Source organism: Malus sylvestris, chromosome 15 (genome assembly GCF_916048215.2).
Source record: "Malus sylvestris chromosome 15, drMalSylv7.2, whole genome shotgun sequence".
NCBI classification, from domain to species: domain Eukaryota; kingdom Viridiplantae; phylum Streptophyta; class Magnoliopsida; order Rosales; family Rosaceae; genus Malus; species Malus sylvestris.
The window spans coordinates 904,600-918,973 of record NC_062274.1 but is presented as its reverse complement, the minus strand read 5'-3'; the positions used below and the strand labels follow the sequence as shown (position 1 = coordinate 918,973).

The following is a 14,374-nucleotide window of genomic DNA, read 5'->3' as shown; positions in this document are numbered from 1 at the left end:
CTCTTCAAACGTTACAATCGCATCCGACAATGTCCTGATTCCTGGATAAGTTAAACCTGTCTTAACTTCACAAATCACTCTCTAATCCCACTTGACATTTCTTTAATCCTTCTCTCCACCACCCCCCACTGAGTGAGTGTTTGTTCAGTCAAATCACTCCCCAAATCTCACTCACTCACACCGCCAAGATGGGCTCTGTTTCTCTCAAGATCGGCGATGGAACCGCCAGATTCCGAAGAGCGTCGCTCTGTTCCTCCGCCGTCAACCTCCTCATGCTCTTCTCTGTCATCACTACCAACCTCTTCGCCCTCTACGCCTTCACATCCGCCCCGAAAGACCACCAAACGTACCACCTCCTCCACCACACCCAGAAGAACATCTCCCTCATCTCCGAGCAGGTCGGTCTGATCCTCCGCGAGATCGATTCGTCGCAAAAGAAGCTTGCCCAGATGGAAAAGGAGCTCCTTGGATACAAAAGCATCGATCTTTCGAAACGCAATGTCGCGAACGAGCTCAAAGTCTTCCTCCAGCACCACCAGCTCCCTCTCGGAAAAGATTCGAAAACCGGGATCACGGAAATGGTGGCTTCCGTCGGCCATTCCTGCGAGAAATCCGCCGACTTGCTTTCACAGTACATGAACTACAAGGTCTCCGGGCCCTGCCCCGACGATTGGAGCCTTGCCCAGAACCTGATTCTGCGGGGATGCGAGCCTCTGCCGCGACGGAGGTGCTTTGCCAAGACGGTTACTAAGGTGGGTTTACACCCTTTACCGATTTCGCTTTGGAAACCTGTTAGCGATAAGATTGTGAGTTGGAGTGGCCTTGGATGCAAGAAATTTGAATGCTTGAATGTTAAGAAATTGAGTAGGGATTGCGTTGGTTGTTTCGATTTGGTTAACGGGTCCGAAACCCAGAGATATGTTCAGGCTAGGAGCAAGAATGATTTCCTCATTGATGATGTTTTAGCTTTGGGGAGTGGAGGAATCAGAATAGGATTTGATATTGGAGGTGGGTCTGGTACCTTTGCTGCTAGAATGGCAGAGAGGAACATGACTGTGATCACCAACACATTGAATATCGAAGCCCCGTTTAGCGAATTCATAGCAGCAAGAGGGCTTTTCCCTCTGTTTTTGAGCTTAGATCATAGGTTTCCTTTCTATGATAATGTGTTCGATTTGGTTCATGCCGCTAGTGGATTGGATGTTGCGGGAAAACCGGAAAAGTTTGAGTTCTTGATGTTTGACATCGACCGCATTTTGAGGCCTGGAGGTCTGTTTTGGTTGGACAGCTTTTATGGCTCCGATGATGAAAAGAAGAGGGATTTAACCAGATTGATCGAGCGGTTTGGATATAAAAAGCTGAAATGGGTTGTCGGGGAGAAGGCGGAGGCAGCAGGGTCAGGCAAATCAGAGATCTATTTGTCTGCCGTTTTGCAGAAACCAGTTAGAGTATGATGACCAGGTACTTCTCGCAAGAAACTGCATTAGGTAGCAAAAATTTGATGTTCTATATGCTTCCTCGCACGAAATTTGTGCAGGTTCATTGCTTTTTAACATCCTCGTGATATTCCTTTGACATTGCAATAAGAGCTGGTGGTAGAAAATGGAATCGGTTCTGTAGTTTGTAAGCTATCGTATCTGTTATTTTGTACTTCAGGGAGTATTAGTTGTTCTGTTCTTTAGACAATGAATTGTTAGGAAGTGAAAAAATCAGAGTGTATTCATTCTTAAATGTACAACGGCATCGATATTTGATTCATTTTACCATTCAAAGACGCATACTCTTCTGAATAATTTAGCCATCTATCCCAGTTTAGCAGAGGAACACTTTCGATGTTTATCTGCATCAATTGCTTCTGCATGATAAACTCGTTCGTGTTTAGCGGAAGATATAGAAGTTTTTTAAGAAGCACAAAAGTTTTCCATTACACTATTAAAGTACCTTGCAAGTTTCACTTCCTGCTAATTAATGTCAGTTATTAGTACATCAAACTTCACCTAGAACACAAAAGCTAAAGTACATTGGCACCCACATCAACTTGCCCAGCACTGCATCCTAGTTGCAAACCCTAACGTGCAACCTGTCTGGACCATTGTGCGCGATTGTAGCTGCAGTGGCGGCCATTTTAGGGACGGCCACCCTCGGACATGGTGCTATTCATCCCTTGCATCGCAGCACTGTTCAGAAGCTTCATGCCTTCTTCGCTCATCTGCTGAACTTCAGTAGGCGAAAGGATTCTGATGCAGCGGACACAACCAACAAATTCCCTGCAAAAATATTAACAAATGACGGCAATCAAAGTTGAGTTGAAGTACCAGTACAATCTTTCAACACAAATTTATAGCAGAAGTTTTGGTTTGCTTACTCCCAAGGATCATCCCCGACAAGTAGAACGTCGTTCTCATAATCTACATAAACCAATTTCCACCCTGAACCTCTTGGATCATTTAGCAGCCCTTCCAGTCCGAACATGCATTCGATTGCAGAGCATAGTTCTTCGTAGTTTTTGAAATTAGTAACATCAATTGACCGCCCAACAGATCCCGTCTTTTGAACCTGCCAACCAAAACCAAACTCATCACTCTAGGCTCGGCATGAGAGATACACGAACTTGGTCAAAATCGTTACAATAGAAGATTCAATTCGATAAAATTGCTTACCTTTGTGTAGGTTCGCACAGGTGCAACCACCGGATGCCACGAACTGTTCTGCAGTAGACTGCTCTCATCAAGTTCTACATTGCTCGAGGATGTACCGCCTGAGGCGTCTGCCAGGTCTTGCCTAGAGAAAGCCTGAGAGTCTCCAAGGCTCACCGAGGTAATCTGCGACTGAAGATCCTGGCTTGAGCTCAAGTTTTTAACCAAACAATCCGAAGAATTCTGGAAGTTGGCATTCTTCAGCGTAGAGAAGTCATCGAGTATAGTGCTTGAGACAGAAGGGTCGACGACAGTACTTAAGCAGCTACCAACATCAATGTTCGGACAGCCGTAGATCCCACTTTGATTGTTGCTCTCATCCGACAAATCTCTCAGGCTGCTTGAATTAATGAGGCTATTATCCCACATGTCCTGACCGATTGAAGTTAGGGAGGAAGTATTTGCGTCAGTTAAAACAGTTGAAGAATCTGGTAAACCGAAAGCAGACAAAGGACCCGGTGATCTGAGTGCCCCAGAAAAAGGTAGGCAAGAAGAGTAAAACATGCATTCATCATTGTCTAGGAATGGAAGTGAACTGTTCATGCCATTGAAATCCGAATGAGGTAATTCAGTTTGTTGAGAGTGGTAGAGTAGTGAATCCAAAGGCTGCATAGGCCGCGGACTAGTTTGTAGTTGCGCTGAACTGGGGTTTTGGTTGGCAAATGTCAGCTGATTCATAAGGTTATAGGGACTCGCAAACCCTGCAGCTAATTTATCCTCGATGCCTTGCCCTGCCGAACTCAACTGACTTAACTGATCTGCAGAAAGTTCAGGTTCTGATTTCATCTTCTCAGTGCTACTTCCAACTGGTGCTTGGCTTCCAAACTTGGCTACGGTGTTCAGATTTCCCGGTGGAATTCCATGAGATGGTGCATTCGCGTTTACACCATCAGCTGGATTCTTTTGGTTGATTTTGGCCTGCATGGCCTTCATATCTACTGAATCTACATTAGCAGCCGATTCCTGTTGTAGAGTAGCTAATGTTCCAGCATGATTAACAAGCTGAGGTTTCATTAGCATATTGACTAGCTGTTCCGAACATAGATTTGAAATCGGGTATGGAAAAGAGTTCCCGTTTCCAATCTCAGGAACCCGGATGAATGATCTTTTGGTCATATTTCCCCATTCGGTTTCTGCTCCTGTTAGCGCGAAAACAGTAGTAAGAAAACCATGTTACTGAGTTGCCTGCTGGAAAACAGAAGAAAGTAAAACTTACCCAAGAATCCAGAGTGCATCGGTCTTTTAAGACTCGAAGTCAGAGAAGGAAATATGAAAAGACTTTCCGGAGTTTCGATTTCCCATGAACTAACCCTGTTCTGTTTATCACAACACCCTGGCTCATCCCACTCTACCTGAAGATTTCGCCATTTTGAACCAGGCCATCTCAGCGGATCTAAATCACTAATACCAACTATCGTGCCCATATATCTGCAGAGATCATGGAAAATGTTAACCTCCGTCCACCCATTAAAGTGATAGTACGCAGAGCATATTGAAACCTGCTGCCTTCTTTTCACCATTGAAAATATTTAAAAAAAAAAAAACTTGGATTCTGTAACAAGTTACCGACGATGTTATCCATTACCTGCGCTTGCCCGACTCCTCTGTCTCGAACACCATTCCAAACCTTATGCCAATCGAGAGCTGTGTCCCAAATACAGCCTTTTGGAAGGTGGCCAAAGGTATGACAAATTCTGAAGGGCATGCCCTACGGTTGAGTAGAAATAGTAGTCAAGAAAAAATTCCGAAAAAGACATGAAATATGAATAGGGAAACGAACACACATCGTGCGGACCTTGGATTGTAGAATATAGTGAATGGACTCCGATTAGCTGCAGCATGAGCCGCAGCAGCAAGGACACCAATGTGCATGCTATCAGCAGATAGAACTGATGACGGCAATGTTGTTTGCTGACGATTTGCTCGTCTCACACCGATCAATAGCTGCGACTTCTCATCCCTTGTGATGGTGAGAAAAAAAATGTTCAATCAGACAACAGTGGTAGCTTCACAACGTAAACTATCTGCGAGGGTTTGGCGAACATATCACCAAAGCTTAAGATGTAACTCCGATGTACCTGATAAATAGAACGGAATCCCCTGCTCTAAGCCTCTTTGCACCAACAAACAAACTCCATCCAGTTGTGAGAAGGTGTCGTTTCGGCTGCCCTACATAGATGGACAAAAACAGGATATACTCAAAAAATAGAAATCCAACGAATCGCTGGCAGATGCATGTAATATTAAACTGGAAATACTTCGACAGAGAGACAACACTATATATAGTTAAAAACTCGAACACTATCTTCCAGAACCAATAAGTTGAATTCAACTACATATTACAGCATGAAGTAGAAACGAATGCTTAAGCGTTCTCACCGCGATAAATGTGGCGAAATGTCCAGGTATTATCGTGCAAGTCTCGGACAACAAGTTCTTGGGTTGGTGGCTGCATTGTGAAATCCTGGCATAAATTACAAGCAAAATGTAAATCCACATCCTCCTCTGATTAAAATTTCCCAATTACAATAATGGGTAGACAAAATAAAGGGAAAAAAAACCCTCACCAGCGGAGGAAAGAGCTTTTCCGCTGCCCTACGCGGCACGGAGAACCCTCCATGTGTGCTTGTGTCACTTGCAGTCAAAGTTTTGCAGAAAAACTCAGATGGATGTTTACTAGGCCTCATTCCAAAGTCCGGTACCGGGAAGACATCCCTTTCCTGACCGAACGACAAATTATTCGTCAGATCATATTTTCGAACTTAAATTGTTAACAACAGATAAAAATGTGACAAATTTAAGAATTACAATAGTAATCAAACTTACAGAGCTCACTGGTTTAAGGCTCATTTGTGCATAGATTTCGTCGGTTTCTTTGTCTGCCTATTGGAAACATAAATCACGGTTTAAAATCATTGTTTTTTCCTACTTCGTTGACAGTATGCTCGTGTGTATAGAAAGCAAGTGACAATCTGCTAAAATACATACATGCAGTGTAACATTTTGAACTTGGCATAGCAACTGAGAAGGGAGATTGGGATAGTTCGGAATTTGTGAGGTTGCCGTTCTTTTCGTCGAAACCGCCACCTACATTTCAGCAGCAAAACCCTTATCAGTTTCCTCAAATACCATGGAACAAACAGAAAGACATCAAAATTGCAGATATTCGGACAACAATTTGAAACCTGTTCGCTATGTCCTTGGGGGAAGTAGTACGAGAGACTCCCAACCTGCGGCAAGCAAACAAGCGGGCCGGCGCAAGCGTGCCATAGCTCCGAATTTATAGCCTTCCGGGTCCCTGAAACAAACCAAAGACACAACCTATAACAAACTTCCGACAACAATTAATGAAAATGCGGTTTAATTGAGGTAACTTGAAAAAAGATCCGTTGAAAGATTCAAACTTTTTAAAATAAAAAAGGAAGAACAAACCAACCAGAGTGGTCCTGCAGCTCTTTCAGCAGCTTCATCTCATCAAGCAAGCATCCAGTTTTGAGCTTCTCCTCCACCGAACCCATCATTTCTCTGCCAATTTCTCAGTATTTTACCCCAAATATTTGACCTTTAACATGTTTAATGCAAAACCCAGAACCACAAATCAAGAAATCTCTCACTTTTTCATCTGAAAATCCAAGGAATTGAGTAACCCATTTGTGAGAATCCCATGAGAAAACAAACAAACAAACAATCCAATCCAATCCAATCCAATGATGGAAGGGGAACAAAACCAGAAGAGGAGTACCCCCACAGGACAGTCCGGAGTAGAAACCAAAATCAAGGAACAAAAACTGCACAAAGGCACTGCCAAGGATCTTTTTTATCAACTAGTGGGCCTTTGGCACAAACCAAGACCCATCAGTTCCTTTCATCCAAGCACGCGGACCAAAGCTTGAGTTTTGAGAGCACCTACTATCTCTCTCCTCCTTCTCTCACTCCTAATCGAGTGCTTGTTTTTACCCTCCAAAAGAAACCGACCTTTCGATGAACCCACTAGTTCTACACCCTCTCTCCTCTCTCTTGTTTTTCCTTTCGTTTGCTTTGAAACTGGAAAGAGTGTATGCATGCTCCAATCCTACGCACACACTTTTCTGTATAGGGGTGATTCCGTTGCAGCTTTAAACTGTGCTGCAAAAATAATAATATCGTAGTATTGTTTTTATGATTTTTATGGCATTTTCGTTGAAATGTGAGCAATAAAGAAATGGGGGAAAAGCAGAGTAAGGCTAGGTGAACACGAAAACAGTATACTACTGGTTGAGTACAGTAATCTCTTCTTGTACGCAGGGAGGGTGTGTTAGTTTTTGTTTTCAAAAAAGTAAGGATTAGAAGATCATATTGTATTATTAGTTCAGAATGTTTCAATTCCGACGTTATGCAATGAGCAATAACTAACAAGTCTTTTTTGCCGATCACCAATTTTAGAGAACGAGTAAGTTCTTATCTAGACGAATATTTTATTATGTCACCGTATATACAATTTGAAAGAGTTCAATGCAAAGCCAAGAATGTCAAAATATAGCGTAATTTAGCACGTGGATTACAAGGATTTGCAGGGTCCCCTTTTCTTCCCGTCAGCTTTTGTGCTTTTTCGCATATAAGCCACTCCCACTTTCGAAGCTTTTCAACCTCTCTCCCTCTCTTCTTGTATTTACGTCTCTATTTATTTATTTATTTTTATTAATTTTCTTTTATAATTATATATATATATATATATATATATATATATATATAAAGCATTTGAAAAAAAACGAGAGAAAGAAAGTAAAGTTGCTTTTAAGACTGGAAAGCTTTCGCTCTTGCGTCTGGGGTTTTGACTCATCCTCCACGCGTGCCGTTCACGACAAAATCAAATGGGGCTGCCGCACCTTCATGCCAGTGACACGTGTCAGAAACCTGTCTGGTCCGTCGCGGCGCCGCTTCTGCGTTTCACACATCTCGTTTGCACTTCGCGGCTTTTTTTATTCCGCCCGGATCCGGATCCGAATCCTCCCCCCATTTTTAAATACACGCTCAAACTCAAACATGATTCTTTAATTCTCACACACATTCTCTATGAATTAAAATGTATATACATCCTTCTTGTTTGATTTATTTTGTAAGGAAGATTTATTCATTATTATTCTAGAAAGCGCAAGGGGCATTGTGAAGAAAATATTCAAGAGTCTTTTGAGTAAATTACATAAAAACCCCTCAGGTTTCAGGTCTATTACAATCTCATACAACATCTTTAAAACATTTCACTTTCATACCTCACGTACTATTTTATTTCAAAACAACACCTCCGTTAGATTTTCCATCCAATGTTCTGTTAAATGCTGACGTGGCTGCCACATTTGTGCTGATGTGGCTGTCACATGGCAAAAAAAAAATATTTATACATTAACAATATTATAATATTAAGCCTATTTAACAAAAAAAAAAACAAAAACAAAAAAAACCTGAACCCATATCCCCTTTCCCACATCTCACCCCCACCCCTTTACCCATCTCTTCCTTCCCGTCCGTCCATCCCCACCCCCTTACCCATCTATCCCACTCTTCTTCTTCCTCCACACCAACCCCAACACACTCCCTGTCACCCTTTTCTTCAATTCCCTCATTCCCTTTCCCTCTCTAGGGTTTGAACTTCGAATTCCACCTCTCTCCCACCTCTTCCCCCGCCACCCTCTGCCTCCACGTGTCTCCTTCCCCCAAAACCCATATCCCCCTCCACCTCTCCCACCTCAAAGCCCCCACCTTTAATCATTTATCTGCTTTTTTTCACTAATTTTCTTAGAAACCCCTGCAACCTATTGCCTGAAAACCACAACCCACAACCCAAATACCTGCAACAGTCGCCTGTGGGGGTCGCGAGCTCATCGTCGAAGGTGGGTCGTCGCCGGGGGGGGGGGGGGGAAGAGCAGGGGGGGCGCGGCGGGGGACGGGTTTGGTTTCTTCTTATTCTGGGGGAAGGGATTTTTACAGATAGGTGAGGGGGAAGGAAGGGGACTGGGTTCTGGTTTTTCTAGTGTTTTTTTTTAATTTTTTTAAATAGATTTAATATTATAATATTGTTAATGTATACAAAAATTATTAATTTTGGCCACGTGGCAGCCACATCAACACAAATGTGGCAGTCACGTCAGCATTTAACAGACCATTGGATGGAAAATCTAACGGAGGTGTTATTTTGAAATAAAATAATACGTGAGGTATGAAAGTGAAATGTTTTAAAGATGTTGTATGAGATTGTAATAAACCCTCAAACCTGAGGGGTTTCTATGTAATTTACCCAATATTCAAGTATAGACAAATTAAGAGCTCGTTTAAATATGCTTTTAAAATGTTTAAAATCACTTTGGATGAAAATGTTTTTTTAATCAATTCTTAGTAAAAATGCAAGTAAATCATGGAAAAACACTTAAAGTGCTTCTTGCAAAAAGTTGAATAACACTTCAAGTGCTTTTGGAACAAAAAAATATTTTATCTAAGAGAGTTTTCAATTATTTTAAAAACACATTCAAACAAGTCATAAGACGTTTTCACGTTAATAAAAACTTGTGGGATTTTGTGAGGGTAGTAGAGAGTGGGCCCAAATACGAGATTATATTTCCAACAACTAAATAAATTGACCAGTTTGTAAAAAAGAAAACGAATAAAGATCGTACCAATAGAAATTCATCTAAACCAAGAAAGAAGATGAGTTTGACACAATGTAATATGAGTTACAGGTATATTTGCATGGACCTTTAATAATTATTGAATTTGGTTATTTATATTGTTTTTTAGTAATTTCAATGAGATTTAGTAGTGTTTTTATCGAGAATCGAAAAGATGCACAATACTCTACTAGTGTTTTTTATTCAGCTTTTTTTTTTGTCACACTTACTAGTTGTTGGCAATAGAACACATTGCTTTGGTTCGTCCAATTTGATACGGTTAAGTCCACTTTAGACTTTTTTGGATAGAGGTCGGTCTGCATCATTTATGACTTATCTTTTTGTACGTGGGACTCTAAAATGGAAATTGGGCAACCATTTTTGGGGTGGTTTTAAAGCACATTGGAGGCTCCACTAACAAAAGGTCAATGGTGTTGTCACGCTTCCCCACATTATATTCCTCATGCCACACACATGATTACATATTAACCACGTTTCCCGGCCTATCCTTGCACTTGCATGGTGGCATACGACAAATACGATCCGATAGCCCAATAAAAAATGAATATATTTGAGATTGATCCATGGAACGGCTGAAAACGTTTTTATAATTTTAAATACATTTTTTTGTAATGATGTATTTTCTTAAAGCTATTTAAAAAAGGAAAACACCTGGAATGTTTATTTGAAATTTCAACATAGTTTATAACAATACTGATCCTAACATAAATGCTTTGTTAGAAAGTAAAACTAATAAAAATGACTTCAAAATTTTAAGTTTTAACGATAAAGATAAAATAATGGGTAAAGTAAATAGTACTATGATTGATTTTTTAATGTAAAAATGTAATTTTTCGTTAAAATGAACAGTATCGAAAATTTTTCGTTAAAGCTTCCCTGTTAGAATCGCTTTTTAAGATAAGTACTTTTTACCCCCATGAAACCCGACCCGATCAACATTATTCATGGAGGCATGGCCCCACCTCACTTACTAAAACAATAGAAGCACCTAGTTTGGTGGGTTGGTGGATTACGGCTAAGGCGAATACGACATCGTTTCCGTAAGATTGCTTTGCGGAATTTTGACCATTCGGTGATTTTTTTTAAATTTTAATATTCTGTCCATCATGAAGACAACCATGATCGTACGGTTCATATTTGACGCTGAGATCGAGCTACAGTAAAAGGGCGGGGCCCTCTTGACTCTGCTCAACAACCTTGGAACTGAAACTAGCCGAATTCTGAGATTAATCCAGCACTTAATTCCTAGTTTAACTTAGCTACGCTCAACGATTGTATATTCCAACGACCGCTCGATAGACGACACGTGTCGGGTATGCAGCTCAGATAACCTTGAAGGCATTCTGTGATTCTGATGTGGTCCTTTTTGCTTGTGCATCATAGAGAAATATAAAGATAATCTCTCACTAATTATATAAGGATTAGTGTTTCATCGTTAATTATACTGCCTAAATCCACTTGATACCATATCTGCTTTTTATTGGTGTCACCCACTTCATTCTCAAGTGATTAATCTTGCAAATGTGGCCCTATCTACAACACTGCACAACATACATCCAATGAGGCTGGAGGAGATGTAGGTGTCACCGACATTCTAATGTGGAACCCACCGCTCTAAACAATCATTTAATCAAATTATAATAGAAAATTTTAGTTTCGTTACGTCAGATAAAACTAAAATACATGAGATGTCATGTTTTTGTCATAGTCTTAAATCGTCTACATAAGTTTTTGTCATCTTCATACCTACTTGAAGACGAATGTGCTTCTCATGGATGATTATCTTTAGCACTCCGCCCCAATGAAAAAAACGAAGAGCAAAGGATTATAAATGATAATCATGATTAATTTCAACACTTAATATACATTATATGCATAAATCAAAGAAATTGATATTAGTGTCATCCAACGAAAATACTAAAATTACAAGATGGGTCGGGTGAGTGTGGGAACTTTAGAGAACAAACAAATGATTGAGATCGTTACATTAACACCATAATTAAGCTTTCCATTAACACCATAAATAAAACCGTACCAAGCATGCTTAAGAATGAAAACCATAATTAGCCATAAAAATTAATAAAGAGAATACGACCAAATGTATATATATGATGTGGTGGGACTGACGAGGTTGGGGTCCACACTTGAGGAATCGTGAAAAAGAATGAGGCGTGGTATGAGGGGAACATGCAAGAAGAGTAGGGTGTATGGATGCAAGGGGACAGTTGCTCTGAAATATTATGACCGCACTCAGACGGAGGGAGCTCCATTTTTCGTCTTGTCACACAATTTTTTTTTCTTTTCGAAATAACAACTTATAAGAAACGTGTTCGTTATTAATATAATTTTATGTTCGATAATGCAATATAATGTAAAGAAAAATACGGATGTTATTGTATGTTAAACTGAAACGCTATAATGATGATGAATATGTTTTATGGAAATCATTCTCGATTTTTATATGCTAATATTGCTATTTTGTCAATATTGGTGATCCAGTCATATTGTCCTCTCTTGGGTACTTTTTGGTAGGTGGGCCGATGATCCAGGCAGCTTTTGCCTTTTAAGGGCTTTTTTCAATGGAAGATGATAGAAAAGGGCCTTTATATTGCAAGCGGTACCACACTTTACTGATTGCTCTCTTTTCCTTGTTTATTGGGAATTTTACATATAATTTTGGAAAATTCAAAATCGATTATTCAAAAGAAAAACTAATGAAAATGGTTTGAAAACTTTGAGTTTTTACGATAATGACAAAATAAAGGGTAAAGTGAATAGTACAATGATTGATTTTTTAGTGTAAAAATATGATTTTTTATTAAAATAAACAGTACCAGAAACTTTTCGTTAAAATTCTCTAATTAAATTAGAATATTGCTCGAAACTAATATTATCAGTCCATTCAAGTAGTTGGACTTTCCGTAAAAAATCGATTAAAGTGAAAAGGATTTTTGAATATGGGCCCCCATATAAAATTACCTTTCTCTGTGACGTAAAAGAATCTAAAGGACCACTCTGTTATTTTTTTTCTACAGACATTATTTATAGAAATCATTTCAACCAATTATGAAAAATAAAATCATTTTATTTTTATCAGACATGGAATTTGGGCTGGTCAGACCAAAAAGCAAATCTGGGCCGGGCGAGACTTTAGCCCATGACGGATAAAAATCCCGCGCAACATTAATCGGACCGAAATATGCGTATAGCAGTTTGTTTGTTTTTTTTTTTTTTTCTTGAGCAAAATGCATATAGCGGAGTGTTCTAACATTTAAGTCGGCTCCGCCGCCGTAAAACCCTAGCTCCGGTTGATTTGGGCGGGGAAATGGAGGCTTTGGAGGTTCCAGATACTAACATCGTAGCGCATTACAATTTACATCCCTCGATTACTCACAATCTCCATCCAACGAAGGCTCAGTTCTTCCTTGCGTTATAAGTAATCTTCCCTTGGCTCTTCTTTAAGTTTTCAAGTTAGCCGCACTGTCTTGTTATTTATTTTGTAATGTGCTGTTGCTTTAGAAGGTAAGGTAGTGAAAGTTGGAGAAGGTTCAATTCGTCTTGTTGTCTTTGGCTTTTCATCTGCTGTTCTAGCAGACAATGAAATTCGCGATGAATTTGCGTATACGGTCTTTTGTAAACCATTGTGTTTCGGTGTCATATTTTAACATTGCCCCTAGTAGTTCACGTTCTCATTGTGATACGGCGGCATTCTCGTAGAAACATAGCGAGTGGGGTGTTTATCTGCAGAGCTCATAAGCGTAAAAAAGGTCGTACCCAGTACACAAGGCTCCCGCTTTACGCAGGGTCTGGGAGAGGTAAATGTCGGCTAGCCTTACCCCCATTTATGGAGAGGCTGCTCCCAAGTCTCGAACCCGAGACCTACCGCTCATGGGCGAAAGCACTTGCCAGAGCTCATAAGCGTAATGTGATAAAATTTGGAACCATGATAAGGCTTTTGGTCAAAAGGTGGCCTGCAATTCCTATTAGTTTCTTTAGTTTAATGAAGAACGGAAGATGTTTCACTTGCAGACAGGTTTCACTCGCCTTGGACATCTAGAATTTGAAAAGTTTGTGTCTAAATATGTAGAACCTGTTAAAGAAAAGAAAAGAATTTGTAGGAATACAACAAAGCGGTGCGAAAGTGAGGCGGAAGCAGTTGTGCAAGAGCCCGGCACAGCTGATGGAAACCATTTTCGATCGTGATTGTCACTTACATGGTCATTATTGTATGACATTTACGAAGTTTTGAAGAATACGACGAATTTTTAGGGTAGTTCTTATTTTTTTCGTATTAGTCGTCAGATCTCTATGGAACGGGAGCAGTAGACCACACAGGCCCATGTAGTTTGGAACTTTGGATGAGAGACGGTATCCCAGATTATGTATCTGAAGAACCAGTAAATATATAGAGAACTCTAACGAAAAACTTCTGATACTATTCACTTGCAGCATAACATGTGCCTTCTTATTGGTATACAAAGTTCCTTCATCAGTTCTGCAGCTTGTTTTGTTTTTTGCATTAATTTCAATGAACAGTGCATGACTATATTTCTTACCATCTCTAACCGAAGGCCAAAGGGCCATAGGGCTCATTTTAGTCCTGTCACAAAAAATCATCTCCAACCGAGGGTCAAAAAGTCATAGGACCAAACATAATTTATTATTTAAATTTAAAAACTACAACTTAAATTAAATGTAATATAATTAAATATTTAAAATAAATTGTGAAAACACTTACTTCGTTGTAATAATTGGCGCTGCTTTCATGTTTACTTGCGACGGTTAACAGTTACATGTTAAATTAATTTTTTTAACCTAAGTGTTCAATTACTAGTACAACTTAGTTTGAGATAGTTACATGTATAAATGCACATTATACAATCTGTTGTGGGTTCGTGCAAGTCTCTCTCGCGTGATTGCCGGTATGAAGAGCGCATCATATGTTAGGATTGTTTGTGGAGTTGTATTGAGGTCGTGTCCAAATTCAATGAATTGATTGTATGGTACAGCTAATTAAAC

The 14,374-nt window shown here is 39.8% G+C and overlaps 2 protein-coding genes across 2 annotated transcripts; one reads left to right on the top strand and one right to left on the bottom strand.

Annotated features, from left to right (window-relative positions):
* Position 1: 1 nt before the first annotated feature.
* On the top strand, positions 2 to 1,774 carry LOC126605697 (probable methyltransferase At1g29790). The gene has a single exon (XM_050273126.1). The coding sequence runs from the start codon at positions 189 to 191 to the stop codon at positions 1,452 to 1,454; it is 1,266 nt and encodes a 421-aa protein (XP_050129083.1). The 5' UTR covers positions 2 to 188; the 3' UTR covers positions 1,455 to 1,774.
* A 9-nt stretch (positions 1,775 to 1,783) lies between these two features.
* On the bottom strand, positions 1,784 to 6,584 carry LOC126605681 (auxin response factor 5-like). The gene is made up of 13 exons (XM_050273104.1): positions 6,133 to 6,584; positions 5,882 to 5,994; positions 5,685 to 5,783; positions 5,523 to 5,579; positions 5,264 to 5,416; positions 5,076 to 5,160; positions 4,775 to 4,865; positions 4,492 to 4,656; positions 4,282 to 4,404; positions 3,913 to 4,124; positions 2,661 to 3,835; positions 2,366 to 2,556; positions 1,784 to 2,267 (listed from the first exon to the last, which is right to left on the bottom strand). Exons 1-13 carry the CDS (start codon positions 6,215 to 6,217, stop codon positions 2,126 to 2,128), a joined length of 2,691 nt encoding a protein of 896 aa, XP_050129061.1. The 5' UTR covers positions 6,218 to 6,584; the 3' UTR covers positions 1,784 to 2,125.
* Between the last annotated feature and the right edge of the window lie 7,790 nt (positions 6,585 to 14,374).

Coding starts and splice junctions, on each gene's coding strand:
- LOC126605697 (XM_050273126.1), top strand. CDS start 189: ATGGGCTCTGTTTCTCTCAAGATCGGCGATGGAACCGCCAGATTCCGA.
- LOC126605681 (XM_050273104.1), bottom strand. CDS start 6,217: ATGATGGGTTCGGTGGAGGAGAAGCTCAAAACTGGATGCTTGCTTGAT. Junction 5,580..5,684: donor TTCAAAATGTTACACTGCAT/GTATGTATTTTA, acceptor TGTTTCCAATAG/GCAGACAAAGAAACCGACGA. Junction 5,417..5,522: donor GCCTTAAACCAGTGAGCTCT/GTAAGTTTGATT, acceptor TCGTTCGGTCAG/GAAAGGGATGTCTTCCCGGT.